Source organism: Mauremys reevesii, linkage group 5 (genome assembly GCF_016161935.1).
Source record: "Mauremys reevesii isolate NIE-2019 linkage group 5, ASM1616193v1, whole genome shotgun sequence".
Lineage (NCBI taxonomy): Eukaryota > Metazoa > Chordata > Testudines > Geoemydidae > Mauremys > Mauremys reevesii.
The window spans coordinates 11,014,576-11,037,909 of record NC_052627.1 but is presented as its reverse complement, the minus strand read 5'-3'; the positions used below and the strand labels follow the sequence as shown (position 1 = coordinate 11,037,909).

Below are 23,334 nucleotides of genomic sequence, written 5' to 3'. Positions count from 1 at the left end.
CATCCCGACGCCCATTCCCAGCTTCTGGCAAACAGACTAGGGACACCATCCCCGCCCACCCTGGCTAATAGCCATTGATAGATAAGTTCATGGAGGATCAGTCTAACAACTAAATGTAAAAGGGCTTTTCTGATTAGTCTCAGATATTCCTACTATGAAAAAAAGTTACATTACATTAAAAGACATTACACTCTGAACATTTAACCCCAGCACACATCACAGTTGTTACCAGTAGCATAATCAAAGTGGGAATTTTATACATGCAACTCCCATGATAAATACGTTGCTTGACTACTAGCATTAAGAGCATTTTTTTCCCTAATACTTTATATGGACAATTATTCCCAAAAAAGAAAAGTTGACATTAACACAGGTATGGCCAGTATCTGGCAACGTGAGTGAGGCCAGAAGAGGAAGGATCATGCAATGTAAAAATGAAGTGCCCAACCTCACTAGAAAATAAGTGGTGGTGCAGCCAGTACCAAGAAAGTCTAGTCCATTTGAAAGTTTTATTTTTAAGTGTTTTTTAAACATCTGCCTTCTCCATACCCTGGGTAAGGACATAATTATACTCAAAAGAACATTTTTGCTGTTGTCACTTAGTACGGGTTAGTGACTACAATACTCATCCTGATTTGAGCTAAATTTACCAGTTGGGAAGAACTCTAAAATTACTCAAATACCAAAGTGTTGACTTATCATACAGGGCCATTGAGAGACTGAATTGTGTAATACCTGGAGAGAGAGATTTTAGTTCAGATGTCAGGAGTTAAACAAATCCCAGGTAATACTCTACCATCCACCCTTTAATCACCTTTGGCAGCAGGAAATAGCTGAACACATTTAACAATGGTTTAAAAATATCGTTAAACAGAATAAATATTGCAAGCTTAAAGTAGCGATAGCATCAGATGGACAAACTTGTAAATAATGCAACAATTTTTGCTACACCTGTGCAACAAAGGAAGCCTAGTAAACTTGTTCTTGACATTTAATTATGTGACCAACAAAAAATGGGTAAATGCTAGACTTATTCAAGCATTATTCAAGCTCAGGGCTCTTTTTTTTTTGTCACCTACAAGCAGGTGTTCACAGACCAGTCAAACATAACCCCAACAGTTGCTTGGTGTTGCTCCAAAAACGCCCATCAGTGTAGGTTCCCCCCCCCCCCACACACACACACACAGTGTGCGTGAGAGCACACACTTTATATAAAAATTGCTTTACTTAGGTGAGTAGTTTCTACTGAAGCATATGACATGCAAGTAAAGGGAGTAGCTTTTGATCCTATATCACTTTGAGGAACACATTTTTTTAAAAATTGACTTTTACATAGTAAGGTCTGAAATAATGCTACACCAGAACAGACCTACATTCAAGAGAGAATTAGCGACATTGATAAATGCTGCAGACATCAGTAGTTTATTGGTATGTTTAGTCAAAACACATTCAAGAATGGAAACTTAAAAGTAAAAATACTTTCCACCTGCAACAATTAACTAGATTCTACTAGCATATAATGCTTAACACATTACAGCAATAAAGATGGTAATCCACTGTCTTTTATACCTACTAAAGCCAAGATGGCAAGCCAAGTTTGTTGAAATAGGATTGTAATGATAGAATACTACCACCATCCACAAATCAGCAACTAACAGTAATGGTCAATGAATCCGTTACTTTGCTTTAAGAGGTACATTTACTGAAAGAGGGACAAGAACATTAGAGTCCACAGTACAGTAGGTGAACAATCACCATGTAAACTTCTGGGTATGATGTTCCATTATCTTTATTTCATGGCATTTAAACAAGAAGCAAGCCAGAAATTGAATGGCTCAGTAGCGCTTCTAATTGTCAGTTACACTTTCCCCAGTGCCATTTGCCATAACAATTTAGAAGATGGCAGGGTGATGATATAGCACTAAAATTTTAAAAAGCTACACGAACACTGGTGGTAAACTGTTTGCTGAAGACAGCAGTTTGACTAAAAGCTTCTAACTTAAGTCAAGTTATGTTTTGTGGTGAGGAGTTCAAGTACTATGTTTCCAGGTAACATCTGAAAATGAAAGAGTAACAAACTAAAACATAAAAATGGAAACTGAGCAATGTGTCCCAGAAAACGTATGGAAATAGTGCAAGACTTACCCTCAAACATGGAAGACCTCAAGTTTTGGGGAAAAACAGTCAGATGCAATCTTGCTTTGCCTAATACATCAGAAACAAACGTGTGCAACATCTTCCAGCTTACTTGAAAACCACAAACGGTTGCACGATCCAGAAACAAAATCGCTACTATGCCATATTTGCTACTAGTTGCAATGTGATGAGGTCTTCCATGCTTAGAAGCAGCTTTTAAGTGGTCACACTCTCACCCCCTCCCCTCCTGAAGCATCAGAGCTTGGTGCTTGCTGAACTCTCCAGCACGGAGTTAGACAGTACCGTTTGCTACATTTGCAGTTTACTGGAACCTGCATCTAGGCAGACAGTAATCCAGAAATAGCAAACCTCTCACAGATTTAAAGAATCTATAAGTAAAAATACATAAGGATGTCTCCCCCTACCCTTAAGTTCAGAGCCTGATGGGTGTCGACATCAGTTCAAAGATTTGTGCAAAATGAGTAAGTTCAAAAAACTGGAAAATGCAAATACTTAGAGCTGCTGATCTGTTCTCTGAAAATTGCAGTATCGTTATTGAACAAGCTTACCCTCAACCTATAGATGAGCATACATTAGAAGTTGGCAAAGCATACCAAGTTCTTCGCTGACTTTTGAAGTGTAACTGAAATTTCACCTTCATATCCATAAAAATTCTACATTTGATAGAGAAAAGACAATCTGGAGACTACTCAGTTACCTTCTCCCTCCCTTCCCCTCCTCCATAAAAAGCCAAAGTTGTTAATTGAAGGGCGAGGTGAGTGATATTCTAGTAACTTACTGATTTAAAGATACTGCAATTTTTTATACAACTTTTCAATGATTTCTTTTAAACATTTTGCAGCTGTTTGGCTTTGCAGCACTGCAATTCATACACTATACTGTACAAAATCACCAGCAAGACTGGAATGATGTATTAATAGAAGGCACCATCATGCTTATTACATTACTAGAGAACTCAAATACAGTAAAGACAATTCACTGTACAACGCTTAAAGAAGGGGAAAGGGGAGGAGGAGTGTGTTGAGCAGCCAGCCATCCCTGTATTGAAGAGGGGCAGGTAGAAAAATCTTAGATACGAGCTATCAAACTTGTTTTGTACTCAGGACCATAACTTTGAAGTTCTGGATTGTGTTTAGTTTACCACTAAATGGTTTCCTTCTGGAACATACTTGTAGTCTTGTTAAGGTTTGTGTGTGTACATGTTGGTCACAGCAAGCAGATCAGATGCCCGCATCATTTCAAAAGCTATTCTGTCTGAAAAAAGATGAAGGATTTTTTTCCTGATGCCTCTTGTAGATGTCAATGTAAATGAGTTTAGAGTACCCATTAGTGCATTTTGATGAGTGCATAAACACAAGTTAGTTTGTTTTGAGCCAAGTGTTCTAAAAGAAAAAAAAAGGCAAGCTTCTCCAATTGCACAGATTGCACTAACTGCGTTTCCAACAGTAATAAGCAGAAACAGTAACACTTACACAAAATGTGCAGCAGAGGGTTTTTGACTGAAAGGACCTGAATTCGATTGGGCATGTCCTTTAGTCCACTTTTGTTGCAGATAGTTATGGTCATTTCTCTGTCCTTAATTCTCCAAGTCTAAATTTATAAATTAACAGTGTGACTCCTGTTGTGAAATTTGGGAAAGCATGTCCACCTCAATTTAAACTGGTAACCAAAGGATGCTTTTCACATCAAAGAAATGATCAAAAAGGCTGTGTCACATTCCAAAGCCAAAAAAATTAACAAGAATGCAAACACGACGAATAATGTACCACTGCCAAGACTGTCTGCCAACAGTGGAGGATTTCAACGACGTTGTCCTGTGAAACGGCCTTCCATTTGCCCGGTTCCTCTTCCAGAGCCAAGTTTCTGTGCCATTCCACCCCGGGGAGGAGGTCCTCTTCCATCACGGTCCCGCATCATTCCACCACCCACTATTCCACGGGGACCCCCGGACCCTCTATCATTGCGCCGAATATCCCTACGATCATCACCACCGCCTCGGGTCTCTCTTTCACGGGCAGCTCTTGTTTTTTTCTCTTCTACATTCAAGCGCACCTCTCCTCGAAACATAATGGGCTTAGAAGGGGAAAATGTTTACAAGGCAAAGTTAGTCACCATTTCATAAAGTCCCAGTGATATAAAACACGTGGAAACACTAATCCCTACATGCTACTCTGTCATTAGCAGTGCAGTTGCACACAGCTTAATGCCAAATTTCACTAGCAGTTTGTGACTTGCAACTTCTAACCCTACATGTCTGTAGAGACCATAGAACACTCTGCGATAAGTTAGTAAAATACTTTGATTAGACATGGGACTTGCTATTAGACAAAACCACTGCTAGCTTGCAAGAGTTGCAATTTTACTTTCAGTTCTCAAACTATTAGGACTGAAAACTTGTCATCTCTAAAGGAAGTTGAGATCTATTGACCCTGGAAATTTTGTAATTTCCTTTTTCCCCCCAATCCCAGCACTTAAGTTCAAGTTTAGCTTGCTCCCTTGAGAAGCCCTAGATCTATGATTTAGTGATGAAAGTAGTGCTGTTCAAAAACTTGAAACTCAATTTTTAAAAACTTACAAGCATCCATCAGAAGACAGCAACTTCTAAAGAACAGAACTGAAGTGGGAACCAGAATAGGCTACAAACAAAATATAAACGTTCCATAACCTCGGTCAGTGGGGAAATTTGAACTCTGGTGAAGAGCAGTAAGAACTAAGGACATTGCATCATTCATGTTTTCGTAGCATTACTTCCCTCACTATGACAAATATGCAAATGCTACATGGCCAAACTTACTTTCGCAACTAAGATTCTCTGAACTGGCTCAGAGTCATCAAATACCACAAAGCCAAAGTTTGGTAGTTTTCCTCCAACTCCTTTGGTATTGATGCGAAGTTCCACCACGTTTCCAAAGCCTGTGAAAGCACAATACAAAAACAAGTTATGCAATAAGGCCCCACAATAAGCCTATTTGGTTTAATTATTCTCAAAAGCCTCTTGTAATGTTAAGGTTTGTTACTTTGCTTTTAAAAAGTTAATATATACACCATGTTCAGTGGCTGAAGCTTCACTTCCATCCTCTAGACCCAGTAGATGAATTTCAAACTATTTAAAAGCCCATTACTTACTCATAAAGAATTCTTTCAGTTCATTTTCATCAATATCATGTGGCAAGTTGCCAACAAAGAGCTGATGGCTGTCTGGGTAACGAATTATTCGGCGATTATCGGATTCATTCTGCTCCATATCCCCTCGACCTGTGTCCATTCAAAACAAAAGCAGTCAGTTTTAGGATTTGTATTGAACAATTTGAGAAGAACATCTAGCAACACACTGATCTGCTTTCAGTTCACTCACTTGAGCCACTCTCACCCTTGGTCTTCAGCTATTTTCTGCTGGGGAAGGCATGCATATTTAGTGCCTTTAAAAGTTTAATTCTGCCCAATTGGGATATCAAAAGCTTCTTGTTTTCTTCATATACAAGCCATCTCACTCAGCTATGTGCTTTTTAAGAGAAACACATCCACTGACTGTACTTCATTTTTCTCATGTGCTTTTAATCTTCATGGAAAGTGCTGACCTGCCAGCTGCAGAGACTTATCTGAAGACTGTCCTGCACTGGCAGCAGCCATGCAAGCTTCCCCATCAGTGAATCTCAATCCTGACCTGGAGGGAACAACTCCAACTGTCAGAAAGTAAGTCTATCTACCTGCTCAGTAGGAGCCTCTGCTAACATTACCATCAGTTACCTCCTTTATCCATACCACCAAAACTGCAACATCATCAAAATAAAACCTGTTAAGAAGCAAGCATACTTCATGACTGCAACTACTCTATCTTCGTAACACTCAGAGCAGGGGTCAACACTGTTCACCACCAGTTTTTAAGATGAATGTGCATCTCATTGTACCTTTGGAAATGTAAGTTACCTGTTCACTCCTGCCCAAAGACTGGAAACAGTACACAGAAAAAGATATTAAGCAACAGCCCACCCTGAACACCCGTGGGAGTTTCTTACGAGTGAAGAAAGCTTAAAGTTCATGATAGGTTATTGTCTATTATTTTCCAGAGTCTCAAAGTTACCATCTTACCCAATTTAAAAAGTTAGCCATTTAAGACATTTCTAGTAACCTTTCAAATGAACTGAAAAGCAAGCATTTACTGTAGATTTTCAACCATTTCTTCTAGCCCTCCTCTTTCATCATGACTGTTCAAAGGAGGAGCACAGCTTTGAAAGTTAAATGTTTTGTTATCTGCTAGTGGTGGCAAGACTGCCAGTTACTCCACTTCAGCCCAGCTAGAATATATATTCATTTATGGCTGTCAGACTGCATTAAACAGACATAACCCACACCCCCATATAAAAGTTCACTGATGTTACTGAGCTATTGAGCTCTTTCCATTGTACTGTAACAATTTGGATGCATTTTTTATTATCTCCATGAATGCAATATAAGGTTTAACTAATGGGAAATATAAAATCTTAGCCTGTATCATATTACTAGGTCATTGTCTGGCTCTGTATCTTCTGATATGACACAATACCAAGATCATCCCTTTCCATTTTTCAACAATATATGGCATAAATCTTCGAGAAATTTCCCCTCCGTGATTTGATTTGCAAAACCTTGCAGGATTGTTGTATACAAAATGATCTGTAATGAAAAATCCTACAAGGGGAGTTCAGAGGACAAACTTTACTTTGTATTTAAGCAACTTCTCAGCTATTAGCACTGTAGTGTTTGATTCAGATATCCAAGAGTTCTTGCCACTCCTCCTTGTAAGGTTGTTCAAGTTTATTTTCCCTATTACATACAATAGCCTTTAGAATGCTTGAAAATGAAGTCTCTCTGCTAGCTGTGTCTTTTTCCAATTTGCATTAGTTCACGTTTTTATTGCCGCTTGCAGGTAACACCCCTTTTACTTTCTTGTTGTACCAAACTGCCATTAGTATGTGGAATTTGTGTCTGTTAGCTCTGGCAGCAAAAGTTAAACAGCACAGGATAGTTCCTATAGCTCCTAAACAGTGGTTATGTATTAGGTATCTTAACTGAGTTTTAAATGCACTGGATCAATCCCCCTGAATTTTGATATCTTATTTTTCTTCAGACAGGCAGCTGACAGAAACTTCTGTACTGTTGCATTTCAACCCCTATGTCTAGCCATCTGTAGCTAAGGTAAGTATTTGCCGTGCTTTTTAACTCCCTAGTCTCTCGACAGACTGTCAATACCATTTCCCAACCAATGTCTACTAGAACTTGAGACCGGCTAATTGCATATATCCAAAATAATTAACATGCCATAGCAATCAGTTATGCTATAGCAACTACCGGCCAGTGTCAAGCTTGGGCTGAATGCAAAGTAGTGACAGATGGTAACTTTCATCTATCCCAATACCTTGAGACATTTAATTCCCCAAAATCCAACTTTTACAATTACTCAAACAGCAAGATAAGAAGTCAGAACTTTAAGCCAGATATAAACAAGACCCATATTAAGATTTAGTTGCAGCTAAGTCATGGAATAGCCAATATGCCCAACTTAACAACTCTGTTTTGCCTAGATTTAAAACCTCTATGAAATTTTAATTTTTCAGCCCTTGGTACAGATCAAGTCTTTAAGAAAGGAAATCTGATTTCTAACAGGCGTTAGAATACTTTCTAGCCACCTTAAACACATTTAGTTTCAGTGCTGTTGGAAGCAAAGGAATAAGGAAGTACTTCTAACCCCAGTGTAGATTAGAAAGTTTGGTACATACATTCATCTGGTGCAGTTGCACAACATCAACAACTGCGTAAATGCTAATATAGATCTGTTTCAGGAAGGCTTACTTCCACTAAATCTCAATTGCTCCCATTTAAGCCACTTTTGAGAACCGTTGTCTGCTCTATGCTAACACTTAAAAGTTTTAAAACTCCACCCAACATTAAAGTTCTCTTGTATAATGTTTAGTTCCAGGCTTTTGATCAGAGATAATCTACTGTTCCAAGGTGCAGAGAGCTTCTCTTAACAGTTCAAATCATTTCTCTTGATCTTTGCCAGAACTTGAATTTTAATATCCAGAGGTGAAATCCTATAGAATCACTCACCCCGTTGTACACTACTGCACCATTCACAATTGCAAGTTAACGTACACTAGGTCAAGCTGTACACAACTTTTGAGGTGCATCCCCATGAACAGATTTAGATGTTGTGCACAGCTCAGAATGGGTACTTACTGAACAGTGCTCATCAAGAGTTGACCGGGATGTATTAATAGGACTGCTTATGTTATAAACTGACAGGTGTAAATGAGGCAGCAAAAACTGAGCCATATTTGAGAAGTAACACCATCTCAAAGACAATACTATGCCCTGAGAAAAGCTACAATAGAATAAATGGCATGGCATTTGGCACATGACATAATGCATGATCAAAGAGATTTTGTTCAGAAAGGAGAAGCACATTGTAAGAGATAATGGAAGGCATTTAAGTGCTCCCATTCGGTCTGTTCAACATGAGTTAGAGGACGTTCAAAATTCAGAAGCCATCAGCGTTTGTCTCAAGAGAACAGAGGTTTTAAACAGCATTAAGCAATCTGAGGAAGTTCCTTGATGCATGATATAAGCAAATAACTCAGGAATGTTAAAAAAGAATTAGATAAAAGGAACATTTGCAGTTAGAGGGATGATTCTCATGCTTCAGAGCAACTCATCACAAAACAGGGCTCAGGGAAGGGTTCATTCCTCCACCCTTAGTTGCAGAGAATAAAGGATTTTCACTTTCCTAAAGGCCAGGTACAAGCCAACACTAGAAGCAGAACATCAAACAGGATGGATCAAAGGTCTGGTACAGGAAATCCTATGCCAATCAATCATAGGAAGTTATCCTTTTGAATCCAAAGACAACAAATACATAGCTTCTCACTGTCACACACTGAACTATGATAAAGAAAAGTTTACCTGGTCTCGGTCCCCTTGGCGGAAAACCCGGTCGCTCTCTTGGACGCTGTTCACGCACACGGGGTGGCTGAGACTGAGCTTCAGGTTTAGTTTCAACTCTTGGCTGAAACAAGAGAACACACTGTTAAACACTGGATACCAAAGAAAAGCTGAAATAAAAGCAGTCTACAGATCACTAGCATGCATAGCAACAATTCTGGAAGATACAGATCCACAGGAAGTGTGTTTTGGGAATACATGAAAATTTTCTACAAGTTCCTCTGTACCAATCCAGGACTGCAGGGCTTGCCTTTCTCTGCCAGCAGGTAGAGAACACAAACCTCTCAGAATCAGGACTAGGAGCTCTCTTTCTAATCTGATTTTGCCCAAGGGCATGGCTAGAGGGAATTATCTTCAACTGACCAGGCACAGAATTGAGACCCAAGCAGCTCCATAATTTTACACATCAGCAGGTGCTCAAAACTGGTACAAAGAAATATGCAGAAATCCAACTAAAAACAGAATTTCTGCAGCATTTCCTGTGCCACGCTTGGACTGCACAGACTAGCCCTAGATTAATATGTGTGGAAGAAACAGAATTACAGTTAGTAATTCCTGGAGGATTCTTCTTCCAGAATATACATCAACTACAGGTAACAGCCACATCGTAACAGGAAAAGAAAGCAAGTTCACAAATCTCTAAATACAGTCTTCTCCGATAAGGAGATCGGAGAGAAGATACCTTAGATAAAGAGTCCTACAGTGCACAAGTTAGAGACATCTTCCCTTTTTCTCTCTATGCCAAGCCTGTGCACATGGGAGCACACACAAACTGTCCCACTAGTCAAAAAGCTCACACCTTTAAGCTCATATACAAATGATCGCCAGCATCTGCATACAAAAACTACCTTCAAAAAGGGGTAGGAAGCTACAGAACAAGAAAGTTAGGTGACTGAAAATTTACTGTGTGTGTGATTGAAATTGCTGCTATCATCCACAAGCATTCAGTTCACCTGTACTAGCCAAACAAATGCTAGCACCACAAAGCCCACATTCCTGTCATCAGGGTCTCAGAGATGAGTTTGCAGAACTAAAATCCAAAAGGGGTGTTTCACTAAAGGAATGGTCATAGGCACCATTGCATGCTCATATGGATTCAGCAGTTCAAAAGCAAGTGACATTAAGGAGAGATTCCCACCACTTTTCCTTTGTAAACAAACTACTGACACCAGGTGACTTAATCCCAATATTTGTGCTCAGAGAAGATTTTCTGGGAAAGATCATCTATTAAGTGCCCAAATATTACACTGAAGACTAACCTCTCACCCTTCCTACCACTGAAGTGACACCCTACCAGGCACTTCCTCTCCAATATTTTTAGACTGAGCATTTTAAATTATGAGAATTAGAAAAAATAAATAAAAACTTGTCTGAGTGTAGCACGGGCATCTACTTCTGCAGCAGCACCTCTGGGGCCACAATAGCCCCATTGTGATATTTTATTTTCCTAAAGTTTTAATGAGTAAAAAGTTATACAACTAAAGGCAGTGATAGAAATACATGGGAGCTAGAAAGGCAATCACAGATTTTTCTTTCCTGAACAGCAAGCTACCCTGCCTTCAAAGTTACTTGATTTAATTCTTTTTTTTGGGGGGGGGGGCGGGGGGGTCCTCAAGAGAAAGTCTATCTGCTCAGTCTCACCTCAGATGCCTACTTAACACAACAAGTAGAGTGTGTCTGTCCAAAGAAACAGAGGGCAAGCCTTACTAGACACCAGTGCGTGGTTTATGATAAGTAGACCAGCAATACCAAACTATCAGCCTTCTCTAGCTCAAGACATACAGACCACCTCAATTTTGTACACACTGCAAAATTAAAGAGTCCAAGCTTGCAGGGTAACATTGGAGAGCGCATGCGCTCCTGTAAACTAGCATCCTACCAAACTGTGAGGGGATAGTACTGCCCTGGGAACGGAGAACTGCTTGTTCCATCCACCAATCTCCTCAGAGCCCTGTTTCCTGGAAAGTGCATGAACTACACTGGAAGCCACAAAATAATATTTCTACAGCATGCCTAAGAGAGAGGAGATACATCCTTCTCCCCTTGGAACTGTAAAATGATTAGCAAATAATTTGTTTCTGGTAATGCCCATGCAGCATATTCATAAGTCTGCAGTTGTTTGAGCCTTTGGGCATAGACTCTATAGAAGATGAAATGCCTGAGAACCCACAAGAGGAGAAATGAGGACTAAACAGGACCATCTTCTGCTATTTGGGTGTCAAGCAAGATGACAATCACGAGGCAAAAAGAGCACAAGAAGCAAGCCCACAAGACTTATTTGCTCTCAAATTCTAACATTTCATGTGTCAAAGACACACATTACTCAAATTGGACCATATATATGGAAAATGAATGGATCTGCTTTGGAAAACTTCTATCCCTTGAAGTTTAAGGTCTTTCCCAGATGGTGAGATGCCTGCCACACTGTTACTGCAAAAGGAAGATAATTAGATGGGATACAGATAAGAAGAACCTCAGCTTGCTACAGCATTGTCTCCACATTGACTTCTGTGAAATCACTCACTTTGATTCTCACCAATAGAGCACAGGAAAAATTAAGCCACACGGAGGCCTAGACTTCTAATATTGATCCAAGATTCCCCGTGGCCTTGTGGTTCTAAGATATCCATTGAGCCAGACAACCGATAATCCCTAAACCCAGAAGAACTAGCCAATTTTTCAGATTTACTCATCTGTCTAGAAAGATACTAACTCTGCATCCTTAGAATACTCAGAAAAATCTCATCCACATATCCTGGTATATATGTCCTCAAGAGAAAAAAGTCATATTCCAGTTTGAAAAGCTTTTAAGACTTGCTTCTGGAGACATGAAGGCAACAACACTATCAGTCACCAAAAGAAGTGCTGGTTTGAACTCTCAGAATTTCCAAATTAAATACAAATTAGTGACTATTTAATCCCTTTCCTTGGTAGGTAATCACGGCTTCAACTCAAATGGAAGGCAAGACTACATTTAAGGTCTTGTCTTCACTGCTCAGAAGAGATGTGTTTTTACCACTCTAACGCACGTGAGCTATCCCATGGTTAAAAACACAACGAAGGCTTGGCAGTTCAGTTTCACTGCAAAGCAAACTAGGCACAGACAACCACAGACAGGGTCTAGTGCCATGCCTTCAGTGTGGTTTTTACCTGGGCATGGCTCATCTGCATGAGTTATCCAGAGGTGGAAAAAAACAAAAAAAAACCCCAAACCCACATATCTTCTCTTAGCACTGAAGACATGGCCTATGTTACTCCCTAGACAGCTATTCAGCGTTTATCTCTGAACACAAAGGAGGAGGAAAAGGACAAGTCCCTGGGTACTACAGGCTGAATATGACCAACCCCATAGTAACTCATGGTCACAAAAGTAATTAATCTAAATCTAAAATGGTACTTACTAATTGCCACCTCTTTAAAGAGAGATGGAGTCATAATAGGTACTTTATTTGAAAGTTAAGAGTTGGCAGAGGAGAATCCTAGAGTTTCCCCCACACTCATTATTTTGTGGGACTTGTTTTAAAAAAAGGTCTAAGAACAATCCAAATGGGGGGTTATGTTTGCATAAACACAAGAGTAATTGTGCTGTTGATAGTCTGAAACAAGATAGAGAAAAGGAAATGCTAATGCTTGAAAATGTCTCCTAGAATAAAGTAATTGTCTTTCCCACCAACCCTCCAAGTGCTGATTTTAAGCGTCACCGGTGAGAGATTTATCCATCTACTTCCCAAAAGAGATAACGGAGTTAAGACTCGGTCTGTAAAAACCTGCTTTGGTCTTATCTGAAAACGTCTGAGCAGACTTACTTGAACACAGAATCCCACTGAAAGGAAACGAAACATGACATGCCTTTCTTCTGCCATTGGCAAACTGTATATGGCAATACAGTGAAAGATGGAAGGGGACAATGAAACTGTACTTGATGGTCTGGCTTTTGTTGATATATGTAAACAATACATCAAAGTGCTCAGATAAAATAAGTGCTCGGAGTGCTCTCTGAATTGAAATGGCACAAGGAAGCAATCTTTGGTTCTGTATAGGAACAAGCTCACTGTTCTGTGCAAACAAGAGTGGCTGTCTTGACTGCTTATTCTCCCCTCAGTGTGAGGCACTTTAAAACTAACCAGGTTTTCCTAGTCATTACAGAGCAGGAGTCCGATTTCCATGACAACCCTGTCAAGGAGAAGGCAACATCACAAAAAGCATTCCAGGGGCAGCTAGCAGAAGGGTGATCCTAGCCAGTTTCCTCTGTGAGACAGTAAAATGGAGAGAAAACTGGTGGAGGAACAGCTGCGACAATGGTTTCTGAATTGTCCTACTGAAAATTGTGGCCAGTTACAGTTTAGAAGTGAGCTACCACAAGTGTCCTTGGGTAACTCGTTAGGTTACTATAGAACATTAACGTTTTCAAAATTGCCTCCTTTATTTTAAGTAAGTTTTTGGATATGTGGAGGACAAGAAATTCTCGAGGAATTTCCTACTGACTAGGTATTTCCTCTTGTCTTTGGTATCTGAATGACGGATACTACAATTCTGTCACAAAAAGTCTGGGAACTGGAAGAGACCACTATGCTGGCAAGCAAAGGTGAACCCTCCCACCTCTCACAGTCATAAGTTGGTACAGGGTTCCATAGCAGTACAGTTAATCCATATAAATATAGAATTGGGAATTTTAATATTTCTTTTTCTCTCTCACTTAGGAGAGGCTCTGTTCCTTTCTCAAAAAGGAACAATTTCAATTCCCAATGGCAGGGTAACTGGATTGGTAGTTCTGGCAATGAATGACCCCTATTGTACATACTACAATAAAATTACTGTTACATTTAACCTTATAAACAAATAGAATGTCAGAAAATTTAGAAGTGTCATTTCTTGATTACATGTGAACAGACTTAAATCTCTCACCACCACCCAGAACTCTCACCTGTTAAGTGTATGTGCCTTTTAATTAATTTTTAATTGCAACATTAAGGTAAGTGCATTAACATTTAAGACAGAACTTGTGCAATTTACGTCATTACAATCTGATCTGTTAGTTTAAAGACTAAAGTAGTTGCAGAGGTAACGAGACAATCCAAGGAGTTCACAGATTGATTACCTGTGAGACTGGTGCTTTAACATGGGGTGGAATTCCAGAGGAAGAAACAGTACCACTAGGAGGCAGGTTTTTACTGGTCACTGAAGCCCAAGAGAAAGCCTGCAGAAATGCAACAAACCTAGGCTACTAATCATGGCAAACCACTGACATTCCTAGAGGGAAACTAGTCTGCTGAACATATATTTTTGATTCAAATCTAAGCTGTCAGTAATCATTGTACCAGGATTGCAAATATAAACAAACAATGCCAGTAAGACAGATATTGAAGGGTTTGCAGTTACAACTGCAAACCCTTCAACAGTGCAGAGCAAGTACTTGTACTCAGGTACACTACCTAACTGAACCCCAGTTCTCTGAATGCCCCCAAACCACCGCTTTCCAAAAGACAACAGTTGATAGACAAAACCGTAACAGCTACAGGGTAAGGTTTTGGTCCTAAATTTGTCTTCTGGAGAAAGAAAGGAGAAGTGGAAGTCACAAGTTAAAGCTAAATAGGAAGAGAGACCGGGACCGACAGTACTGAAGACCCATGCTGAAGTAAGTGACCTCTACCCAGTTTCTGTTTCCTTCCCCCATAGCCTTTCAAACTAAGTGGGTCTAACCATACCAGACGGCGCATGGTTTTTGGAAATACGGCATCCCGCCTAGAGGGAGACAGCTAAAACCCGCAGATTCATTTTTACAGCTACACTGCTAGTCATCCTGCAGGTGAAAAGGTAATTCCTTTCATTTTAAAGAAGGGCAGCGACTCCCACTTAAATTCATTTAGATGTTTTACATCTAACACTACATTTAAAAAGGTTTACGCTCATAACCACCCACGCGCACACTTCATAGGCAGAGCACTACATTTAAACAGATCATTTGTACAGCAGTTCACATCAATCTTTTAAAAATGTTTTTGACAAGCGAACTTGTTTTAGTGTTGTGGTTCAGAGAGCAGGACACTGAAAAAAATCTATCAATCTGGCACTTGAGAAAGCGGTTCACATTCAGCATAACACTGAATAGTCAGTGTTTTGGATTACCATCTTCATTCATGTGTACAAAGTTAAACTTTAACTAACCTTTGGTGGTTCTTGTGGTAGAGAAACAAGTTCTACAGGAGGTGGGGATGGAGATTTTTCTTCTAGCTCTTCAAGATTCTTTTCTTCTACTTCAGATTTCAGCTCCTCTGTTTTTGTTTCAGATTCCAACTCTGGCTCAGGCTCATGAGATGATTCTTCCAAAGGCTCCTCCATACCATTACTAGAATTAGAGGCATTTTGTTCAACGTAAAGTACAAGGCTCTTATGATGAAGTTTTGCTAACATGCAATGCTGATTTTTTCCCCGAATAGGCTTTCAGCTTCCTACCATGACATCCTGTGCATTTACAGTATAGGCAGAGACTATTTTTGCCCCTACCTTTATTTGCACACAAAGCTACATTGTGGTTCTATTAAAGTCAAGGTGAATTTTACCATTAGCAGTAATGTGACTATTACCAAGTCTATATTATGCATGTATCACCTTCAAGGAATGGACTTGAAAAGCTGGACATCTGCCACTTAGAAATGGCAAGCAGCATTTCTGACAAGAGGAGAACCAGCAAACTTGGGCTCTGAATAGTGCCTGCGTTGACTGTACACATGCAAATTTATAGTTCATCTCATTTGAGAGTGTGTTGAAAAAAGCTAGTTACCAATCTTAAGCATAATTCTATTCTAGAGACAAAAAACCAGCACCTTATTTTTCTGCTCTGGGTGTGCTCAGTGTAAAAGAGACAAGTCCCCAAATACATTGACTGTTTTGCACTCCCTTTAGCTCTGTAAGAACCAACAGTTGAGAGGGTGAACAGTTTCCTTCTTGGACATGAACGGGATTGTTTGCTAAATTCCAGCCAGTTACACCTGTGCAACCCCCCGTGAAGACAGTGCCACCTTTGCAAATGTTTATAAGGGCCTAATTTAGTCTAAAGAAACATTTAATAGTCTTGTGAGTAAGGCACTGGACTAGGACTAAGATCCGAGTTCAATTCTCAGCAATGCCATGTTTCCTTCCCTATATAACCTTGGGCCAGTCACTTACAGCCAGATTTCCAGAAGAGAGATTCCTGCCACTTAGGCAACTAAATGAAGGTGTTTTTATAAATGCCCAGCCCCCAATGACACACTTGGGGGAGATTTTCAAAAGAGCACAGCATTCAGCACCTGAGGTCTTCTGAGAAACCGGCCAGACATTTTGGTGCCTAAATGGGAGCAATGCTCTTCTGAAAATCTTGTGTTCAATCATTGTGCCTGCCTGCCTCATGCGTCAAGCAGGAATAATGCGTCTCTTCTTCCACCTTTTGTCTGTCTTATTTAGATCTTAAAATGGTTAGGCAAAGCACACACTTACTGTATATCTGTACAATGGGGCCCTGATCTCAGCGGGGGCCTCTAGGTGCTACTGTAATATATTACATATTTATATAATAAATGGGTGGATTACAACTAAGGGAATAGCTTAAGGTATTAACACATACTGATTTGGAATTTAATCTATTTATATTCACATTTGTCACTTCACACTTACAGATGAGAGATAAGATTAAAAATAATGAGTTACAATATCCCACAAACACACATTTCATCTAAATAAAGTTCAGCACACACAGTTCTGGCACATTAGAACCATATGTGCATTAGTTTGGTTAAACAGATATTTTAGGGAATTAACGGTATTCAGGACTAAGCAGTCAAAGCAATTGTTTTCTACTGTTTAGCATGGACTTCTTACGTTACAGGGTGGCTTTCATAGTATGTACTGCTTGTATTCTCTTGCACTTGCTCAGGGGATGGCTGCCTTTCTTCCTGCTCCTCTTCAACCTCTTCTTCCGATTCTGACAGACCAAACAAGACTTGTGATCAGTGTTCAAGGACATTTCAAGCAATTTTTAGAGCACGTTCAATTCTGCTCGCTGGAGAGAGTATAGATTCAAGAAGTCGATGTCACTTCCTTGGTGAAAATCAGTTTCATGGCACAAAACAATGGACACGAACATAAAACCAGGATGTGTAATCAGAGACAACTAAAAGTCGTGCTTCACCACTGTAAGCAAGACATTTAACCCAGAAAAGGGCAGGACACTTAAGCTCTCCAAGGATGCTTTTCACCTTTACATTTCCACAAAGAGGAGACTACAGGTGCTGCAATGTCAGGCTGCTTTCTTTGTTTTACAACCAATACCTTTATATATGTGGTTGATAAAAAGGGGAGATTAAACAATTTACCTGCAAGTAACAGGAACAAGAAAACAAACTTAACTTCTAATTAAAAAAAAGAATGATTGGTTGAAATGGACCTTCCAAACCACCTTAGCCTTTGGGAACATTTTGTAAGTAGCATGAACCACTAGGGTTTGTCTGCACACAAACTTGCATTGATTTCCAGTTTAGTTAGATTGGTGCAAAACCCTGTGTGCACATTTTTATTTCGTTTAAGAGTGGCTTATTTCAGTTGAGCTTAAACCTGTCCTTAATTGACTTAAACTTAAATGAAAACTAGTCTGATTTAAATACAGTGAACTTGGAAATTAAAATTAAAAAAGTCTATGCCCCCTTTTACAGCAATTTAGCTCAAAAAAATCAGATTAAAATCTCATTTAAAAACCTCACTTTTATATTCAGGCAAGCCTTAGGTATCTGGATTTCACTGGCACTCCTAGGTAATATTTTGCCACCAAGACTGCAGAAGGAAGGGGGCAATAAGCTTTTTCTACAAGACAAGAGAGGAAGCAGATGGCTTCACACCCAACAGATCTCCAGACTTGCTAGGTTTCTTGGATGTCTTGGATGTCTTTGGCCACTAAGACTCAGCCTCCAACTTGACCCAAGACCTGGCAGCCAAGAAGGGTCCAAGGATTGATATATTTACACTCTCTAGTCCGGTCCAAATTGCCTTCTAAGGCTCCTCAGAAAGAGAGAGAGCGCGAGCCAGCAGTCTTTCTAGACATGAGTAAAGGCTACCACAGGTTGTGAATCTCCCTAAATAATGTTCACCATGTGTGCAGATGAAGCACAAAGTAGGTGTGTATGGAGTGGAAGTCTTGCCAAAGCAAGAGGCACACAAGCTGAAACTAGACTTCTCCAGTATGTCAGAGAACCAAAGCAATTAGCAGAAAAAAAATGAGACAAGAAATGCTGTATCTCAACCAGCTACTGTGAGTGAAATAAAGCTACATATGTAACACTGAATATACCCACTAGTTGATCACTTGTTTAAAGTGATTAAAAAATTTCGCCAATGATGAGACAGGGAGCTCTGATCTGGCCTTTAACACTTGGAAAGAGCTGAGAGTGCTCAAGGGGTACAACTATTTCTATAGACAGGCATGAAATATCTGGATCCACAAAAGAGAAAGTGAGTGGCTCCAATGGTCAGAGCATTGAGGTTAGCATGTGCTCTGGACACATGGCAAGCCTACTCTTAATTGCCCTTTAAACTGGTAAGTGAGCAGAGGTGCTCATTCAGGAAACCACCCCTGTAAATCCCTGCTGGATATTATCAGACAGAGGATTCATACTTTGCGGAAGGCTGAATATTTAAACAAGGAGTGAAGGACTGTCCCCTGGCACTCAAACATCTGATTCAGCTTCAGGGCTAAGGTCACAATGCTGAGTAAAACATGCAATTACACTCTGACTTGCTTAACTGATATGCCTTTTGACAAACAGTATAGCTAAACTTCCAAAGTTGAAGTGATACTTTAATTTCCAAGTTCACTGTTGCTCATTTCAGTTCCATTCTTAATTAAGCTTCTCCCAGATTTAAGAGTGTAACCATCAATATGCAAACCGTATCTCTACTGGGTACTACAAAAGACATTCTGCATATCACAGGAGCAAAGTTGTAACCCTAAGACTCCAACTCTAACAAAAATTATGTACAATATACATATATGAGAAAGTACTTATTTGTCTAGCGACGTGAAACTCAAGAGGTTATTTGCCAAGGAAAATGAAGTGAAGTACAAATGAACCCAAGGCCTACAGAAATTAAGTTCTCACCTTCATCAAGTTCAGCCTCAGAGTCTCCAAATACTTCATCTTCATAGCGGAATATATCATTATGCACATAGAACTTATTTGGAACAGATCCCTATGGAAGGGAAAAGCGTACACATTTGTACGTTACTTGAACAGATGGATGAGTGGTCTTTACAGCTGACAGACTAGAACTGTAAGCTTTGTAACATCACTTCTTACTTCAGATCCACATTTCTAGTGCAGTCACTCCCATAATACAAGCACCAATAAAATTACATAAAGTTCAGTACTTTTAAAATAATCTTTGGTGTCTACCCATCTCATTAATGCAGGTTTGTATGTAGCAATTTTTTTTTTAAAAGTACACAAATAACCAAATCCTATAGCTGCGATCAAAGTATCAGTCAAAAAACTTCAAGAATTAAGATAAATCCTGAGTGTTTATACTGACAGTAACTTTATGCTTTTTAATTACGGAATATAAAAATTCATTTATTTCATGGATACTCATTTGAGAGACTTTTCCAGAGGTGAAAGTAAGTTGGCACGCGCCGGTGTGGTGTACCAGCAAGAGCCAGTGTGCCTTACCGGGGCGGCCCGGCTTCCCCAGGTGGCAATTTAAAGGGCCTGGGGCTCCCAGCAGTGGCTGGAGCCCCACGCCCTTTAAATTGCCGCCAGAGCCCCACTGCTGGAGCCCTGGGGTAGCAGCAGCGGGGCTCCGGGGGTTATTTAAAGGGTCAGGGCTCCCGCTGCTTCTACTGCCCTGGGCCCTTTAAATAGCCGCCAGAGCCCCGCCACCGCTACCCCAGGGCACTGGGGGCTATTTAATAGGCCAAGGCGATAGAAGCAGGGGGGTCCTGGGCCCTTTAAATAGCCCCCAGAGCCCTGGAGTAGCAGCAGGGCTCCAGGGACTATTTAAAGGGTCCGGGGCTCCCGCTGCCTCTACAGCCCCGGCCCTTTAGACTGCTGCTGGAGCCCCCGGCTGCCACTGCTACCCCAGGGCTCCGGCAGGCTCCAGCGGCTATTTAAAGGGCCCAGGATGGTAGAGGCAGGGGAGCCCTGGGCTCTGGCAGCGGTTTAAAGGGCCGGCGATGTAGCACCGGCCAAGCCCTGGGCCCTTTAAACTGCTGCTGGAGCCCCGAGCTGCCGCTGCTACTCTGTCAGGGGAGGGCACTTACCAGTGCAAGGTGTGCCAGGGCTGGCTCTGACCCCGCATCCCCACCCCTTCCACCCAAGGCCCCGCCCCTTCCGGTGGCCAGAGCTGGCCCCAACCCAGCCCCATATCGGTAAGTCCCTATTTCTACTTTCACCCCTGCTTCTTTCCAAAAAAGCTATTTGACCTTTTGCTATTTTAAAATGGAGACATTTATTTCTGCTTCTACTTAGAAAAAAAGATGTAAAAGTTAAAGGAGCTACTCAAAACAGGTAAGTTTTACACAGCACCAGAGTTCAAAGAATCTAATAAAGGTTTCTAATAAAAAGGAATACAAGCATCGGGAATAGGAAATGATTCCTTTTCATACTGCGTTCCTTTATATAAGGATCATGTAAGTCATGACTTGTGTTGCTTAAACCAAACACTTGTGTTTGTCTCCAGTGACTTTGCATTACCCAAACATGTCAGGAGCACAATGAGTTGAATAAGATTAAGTCAAGGGTGTCAAACTCATTTTGTGAAAGGGACAAATTACATTGAATTGTGGTCTGTGGGCTAAGTCTACAGAAGTCAAGGCCTTATGAAGTACTACTTACAATCTAATGGGCCAGACCCTACCTACAGGCCAGGTTTCTGTCTCAGATTCAAAGACTGAGGTCAGAAGGAACCATCGTGATCATCTACTGATCTCCTGCAAATTGCAGGCCACAGAACCCACCCACCCACTCCTGCAATAGACCCCTAACCTCTGGCTTAATTACTGAAGTCCTCAAAATATGACTGAGACTTTAAGTTACAGAGAATCCACCATTTACACTAGTTTAAAACTGCAAGTGAACTTTGCCCCAGGCTGCAGAGGAAGGTGAAAAACCCCAGGGTCTCAGCCTTCATCAAGTTCAAGGCAATCACATTCCAGTACATACTTACTTCTGGAGCCAGAACAAAAGTTTGCATAAACTTCCTCATTGGTTGCCCATTGTTAGACAGTTCCCCCATAACCTGCACGACTACACCATCACTCAAGGTTGCATGTGCATCAACATGACGAATCTTAGTGTGACATTCACTGAACTGTAGGGACATCACCTTCTTATGAATCTCCTGGAAATAAAAATAAAGATCTAACTTTAAAATTAAGTGCAACTAGAATTTAAACAGAGCTCATAAGACTAGTTATATTAATTACATGACCCTGAGCTAATCACTCCCTTCCAACTCAAAAGGAGATAAGGGAACTTACTAAACGCTATTGGCTGAAACAGAGGCTACAGCTTAAAAAAAAAGCTACTACTCAGGTTCTCCAGCAGAGTTAGCTGTGAATGAAAAAGCTCTGGTAAAGCTCATTTTTACCTCATTTCCCAGCTAAGTTGCTGAAAGCAGTAGATAAGATTTTCACTTTCCAAGGCCAACCAGTGAGTCAAATGATTATTTGTTTGAAGAAAAAAAAAGACACGCCATCACTCTTCCAAGGTATTTGTACAAGTCCCATCACAGAAGTATCTGAATACCATACATTCTATCCAGGGGCCCAGTGTACTATATGACATCTACTTTATAATTACATAGTTCTCCTACCCAGAAGTGTGAAAGTACTGGACAAAAAAAGAAAGTGACCACATTCTGCCTGGGCTCACAACAGCACTGAGTTGGGAATGTCAAGTCAACAGACATGTTCCCACAGGAAGGCAGGAACAAAGGGGTGGGGTGGGGGGGGAAGCTTATTTTCTCAAGTTTTACTTAAATGTTTAATAACCAAAATAGCATAGCCACAAAGCCAATGGGAAAATCTAGAACCTGACAAGACATTCCAGAAGTGTACAGAAACACGTGAATCAATCTTGCATTATCTCTTTGGCCAGCAGATACATATACAGACATTTTGTACCTAATATTTATAGTTCTAATGTCGTCAAACATGGGTGATGTCAAAGTCCTGCATAATGGTGCATGTCTGGATTGCAGAGATCTGGCACATTGCTGAATACTTCCAGCAAAACACCAGTTTCCCTCCCAGAACTATATGTTTTAACTATAACTATGTAAGACGTCACTAACATACTTAATGCAATAAATATCCCTTTAGGAAAGCAAAACAGGAACACAACTTGCTACAGTTAATATTACAACAGATTTACAAAGACCAGTTGCAAAGAAGAATTAACTGTCAGTGTAATTTTTAAGATACCTACTCCACTTCCATAATTACACATCCAATAGCAAAGAACAGTCTGACTTTGAATTATTAGCAATATTAGGCTACCCCCTCTTAACATGGTCTAACAGTGGAAACCATCTCCACAGCTGTATTAAAGATATGAAGTATGGGACCAATGTGCCTACATATAATTTTGATAGCGCTTTTGTAGCATCCAGGTTTAGTATTATACGTGCATGTCAATAGCTTGCTTGTTTGACCTATTATTTTCCATTCCTTTGTTTCCGTCTCACAAAGCCGGGTTGATTCTCAGTCCCTCAGTCTCATTTTCCTTTGATGGCATATATGCACACATTTTTAGAAACACCAGGGCAGCACCCCACCTCTGTTGTGCTTGTCCTTAGAGCTTACCCTAACAGTCATTCTGTACAGCACGACTGCCCAATGTGGCCGAGTTAGACACTGCCTGCGATGAAGGGCATTCCATGGAGATAGTAATTTTAAGGAGCAACTTTGTCCCAGGACAGCAAGCTTCCCTTACGGACCAGAAACTGTGCACTTAACTGAGCTCTTGAACCTCTCCCTGTCTTCTTTGCTAACAATTTTGAACCCTGTAACATTAAGTATCAACCATCTCCAATGACAGCCAATGGAGTCAAGACATCTAATATTTACACTTTTCCTTAATCCCAGTCCACTTGGCCATTCTTAAAGGATTTCAATCACCCTGTAGTATGGAAGATAACAGAGGGTTTGGCACTGCCTTCATCCTCCAAACTTTA

General features: G+C 40.4%; 1 protein-coding gene across 2 annotated transcripts in view; it reads right to left on the bottom strand.

Annotated features, from left to right (window-relative positions):
• Nucleotides 1–1,399: 1,399 nt before the first annotated feature.
• G3BP2 (G3BP stress granule assembly factor 2) overlaps nt 1,400–23,334 on the bottom strand; it is a 48,893-nt gene continuing 26,958 nt past the window's right edge. The window contains exons 4-12 of one of the 2 annotated variants that reach the window (XM_039539224.1): nt 21,325–21,498; nt 19,263–19,353; nt 16,993–17,095; nt 15,301–15,481; nt 14,234–14,332; nt 9,097–9,199; nt 5,284–5,412; nt 4,952–5,070; nt 1,400–4,230 (exon numbers count right to left, since the gene is read on the bottom strand). In XM_039539224.1, coding sequence (XP_039395158.1) covers nt 3,958–4,230; nt 4,952–5,070; nt 5,284–5,412; nt 9,097–9,199; nt 14,234–14,332; nt 15,301–15,481; nt 16,993–17,095; nt 19,263–19,353; nt 21,325–21,498 — 1,272 coding nt within the window. In that variant the 3' untranslated portion in view covers nt 1,400–3,957. The remainder of the gene's footprint in view (nt 4,231–4,951; nt 5,071–5,283; nt 5,413–9,096; nt 9,200–14,233; nt 14,333–15,300; nt 15,482–16,992; nt 17,096–19,262; nt 19,354–21,324; nt 21,499–23,334) is intronic. The other variant, XM_039539225.1, reaches the window with a different exon arrangement.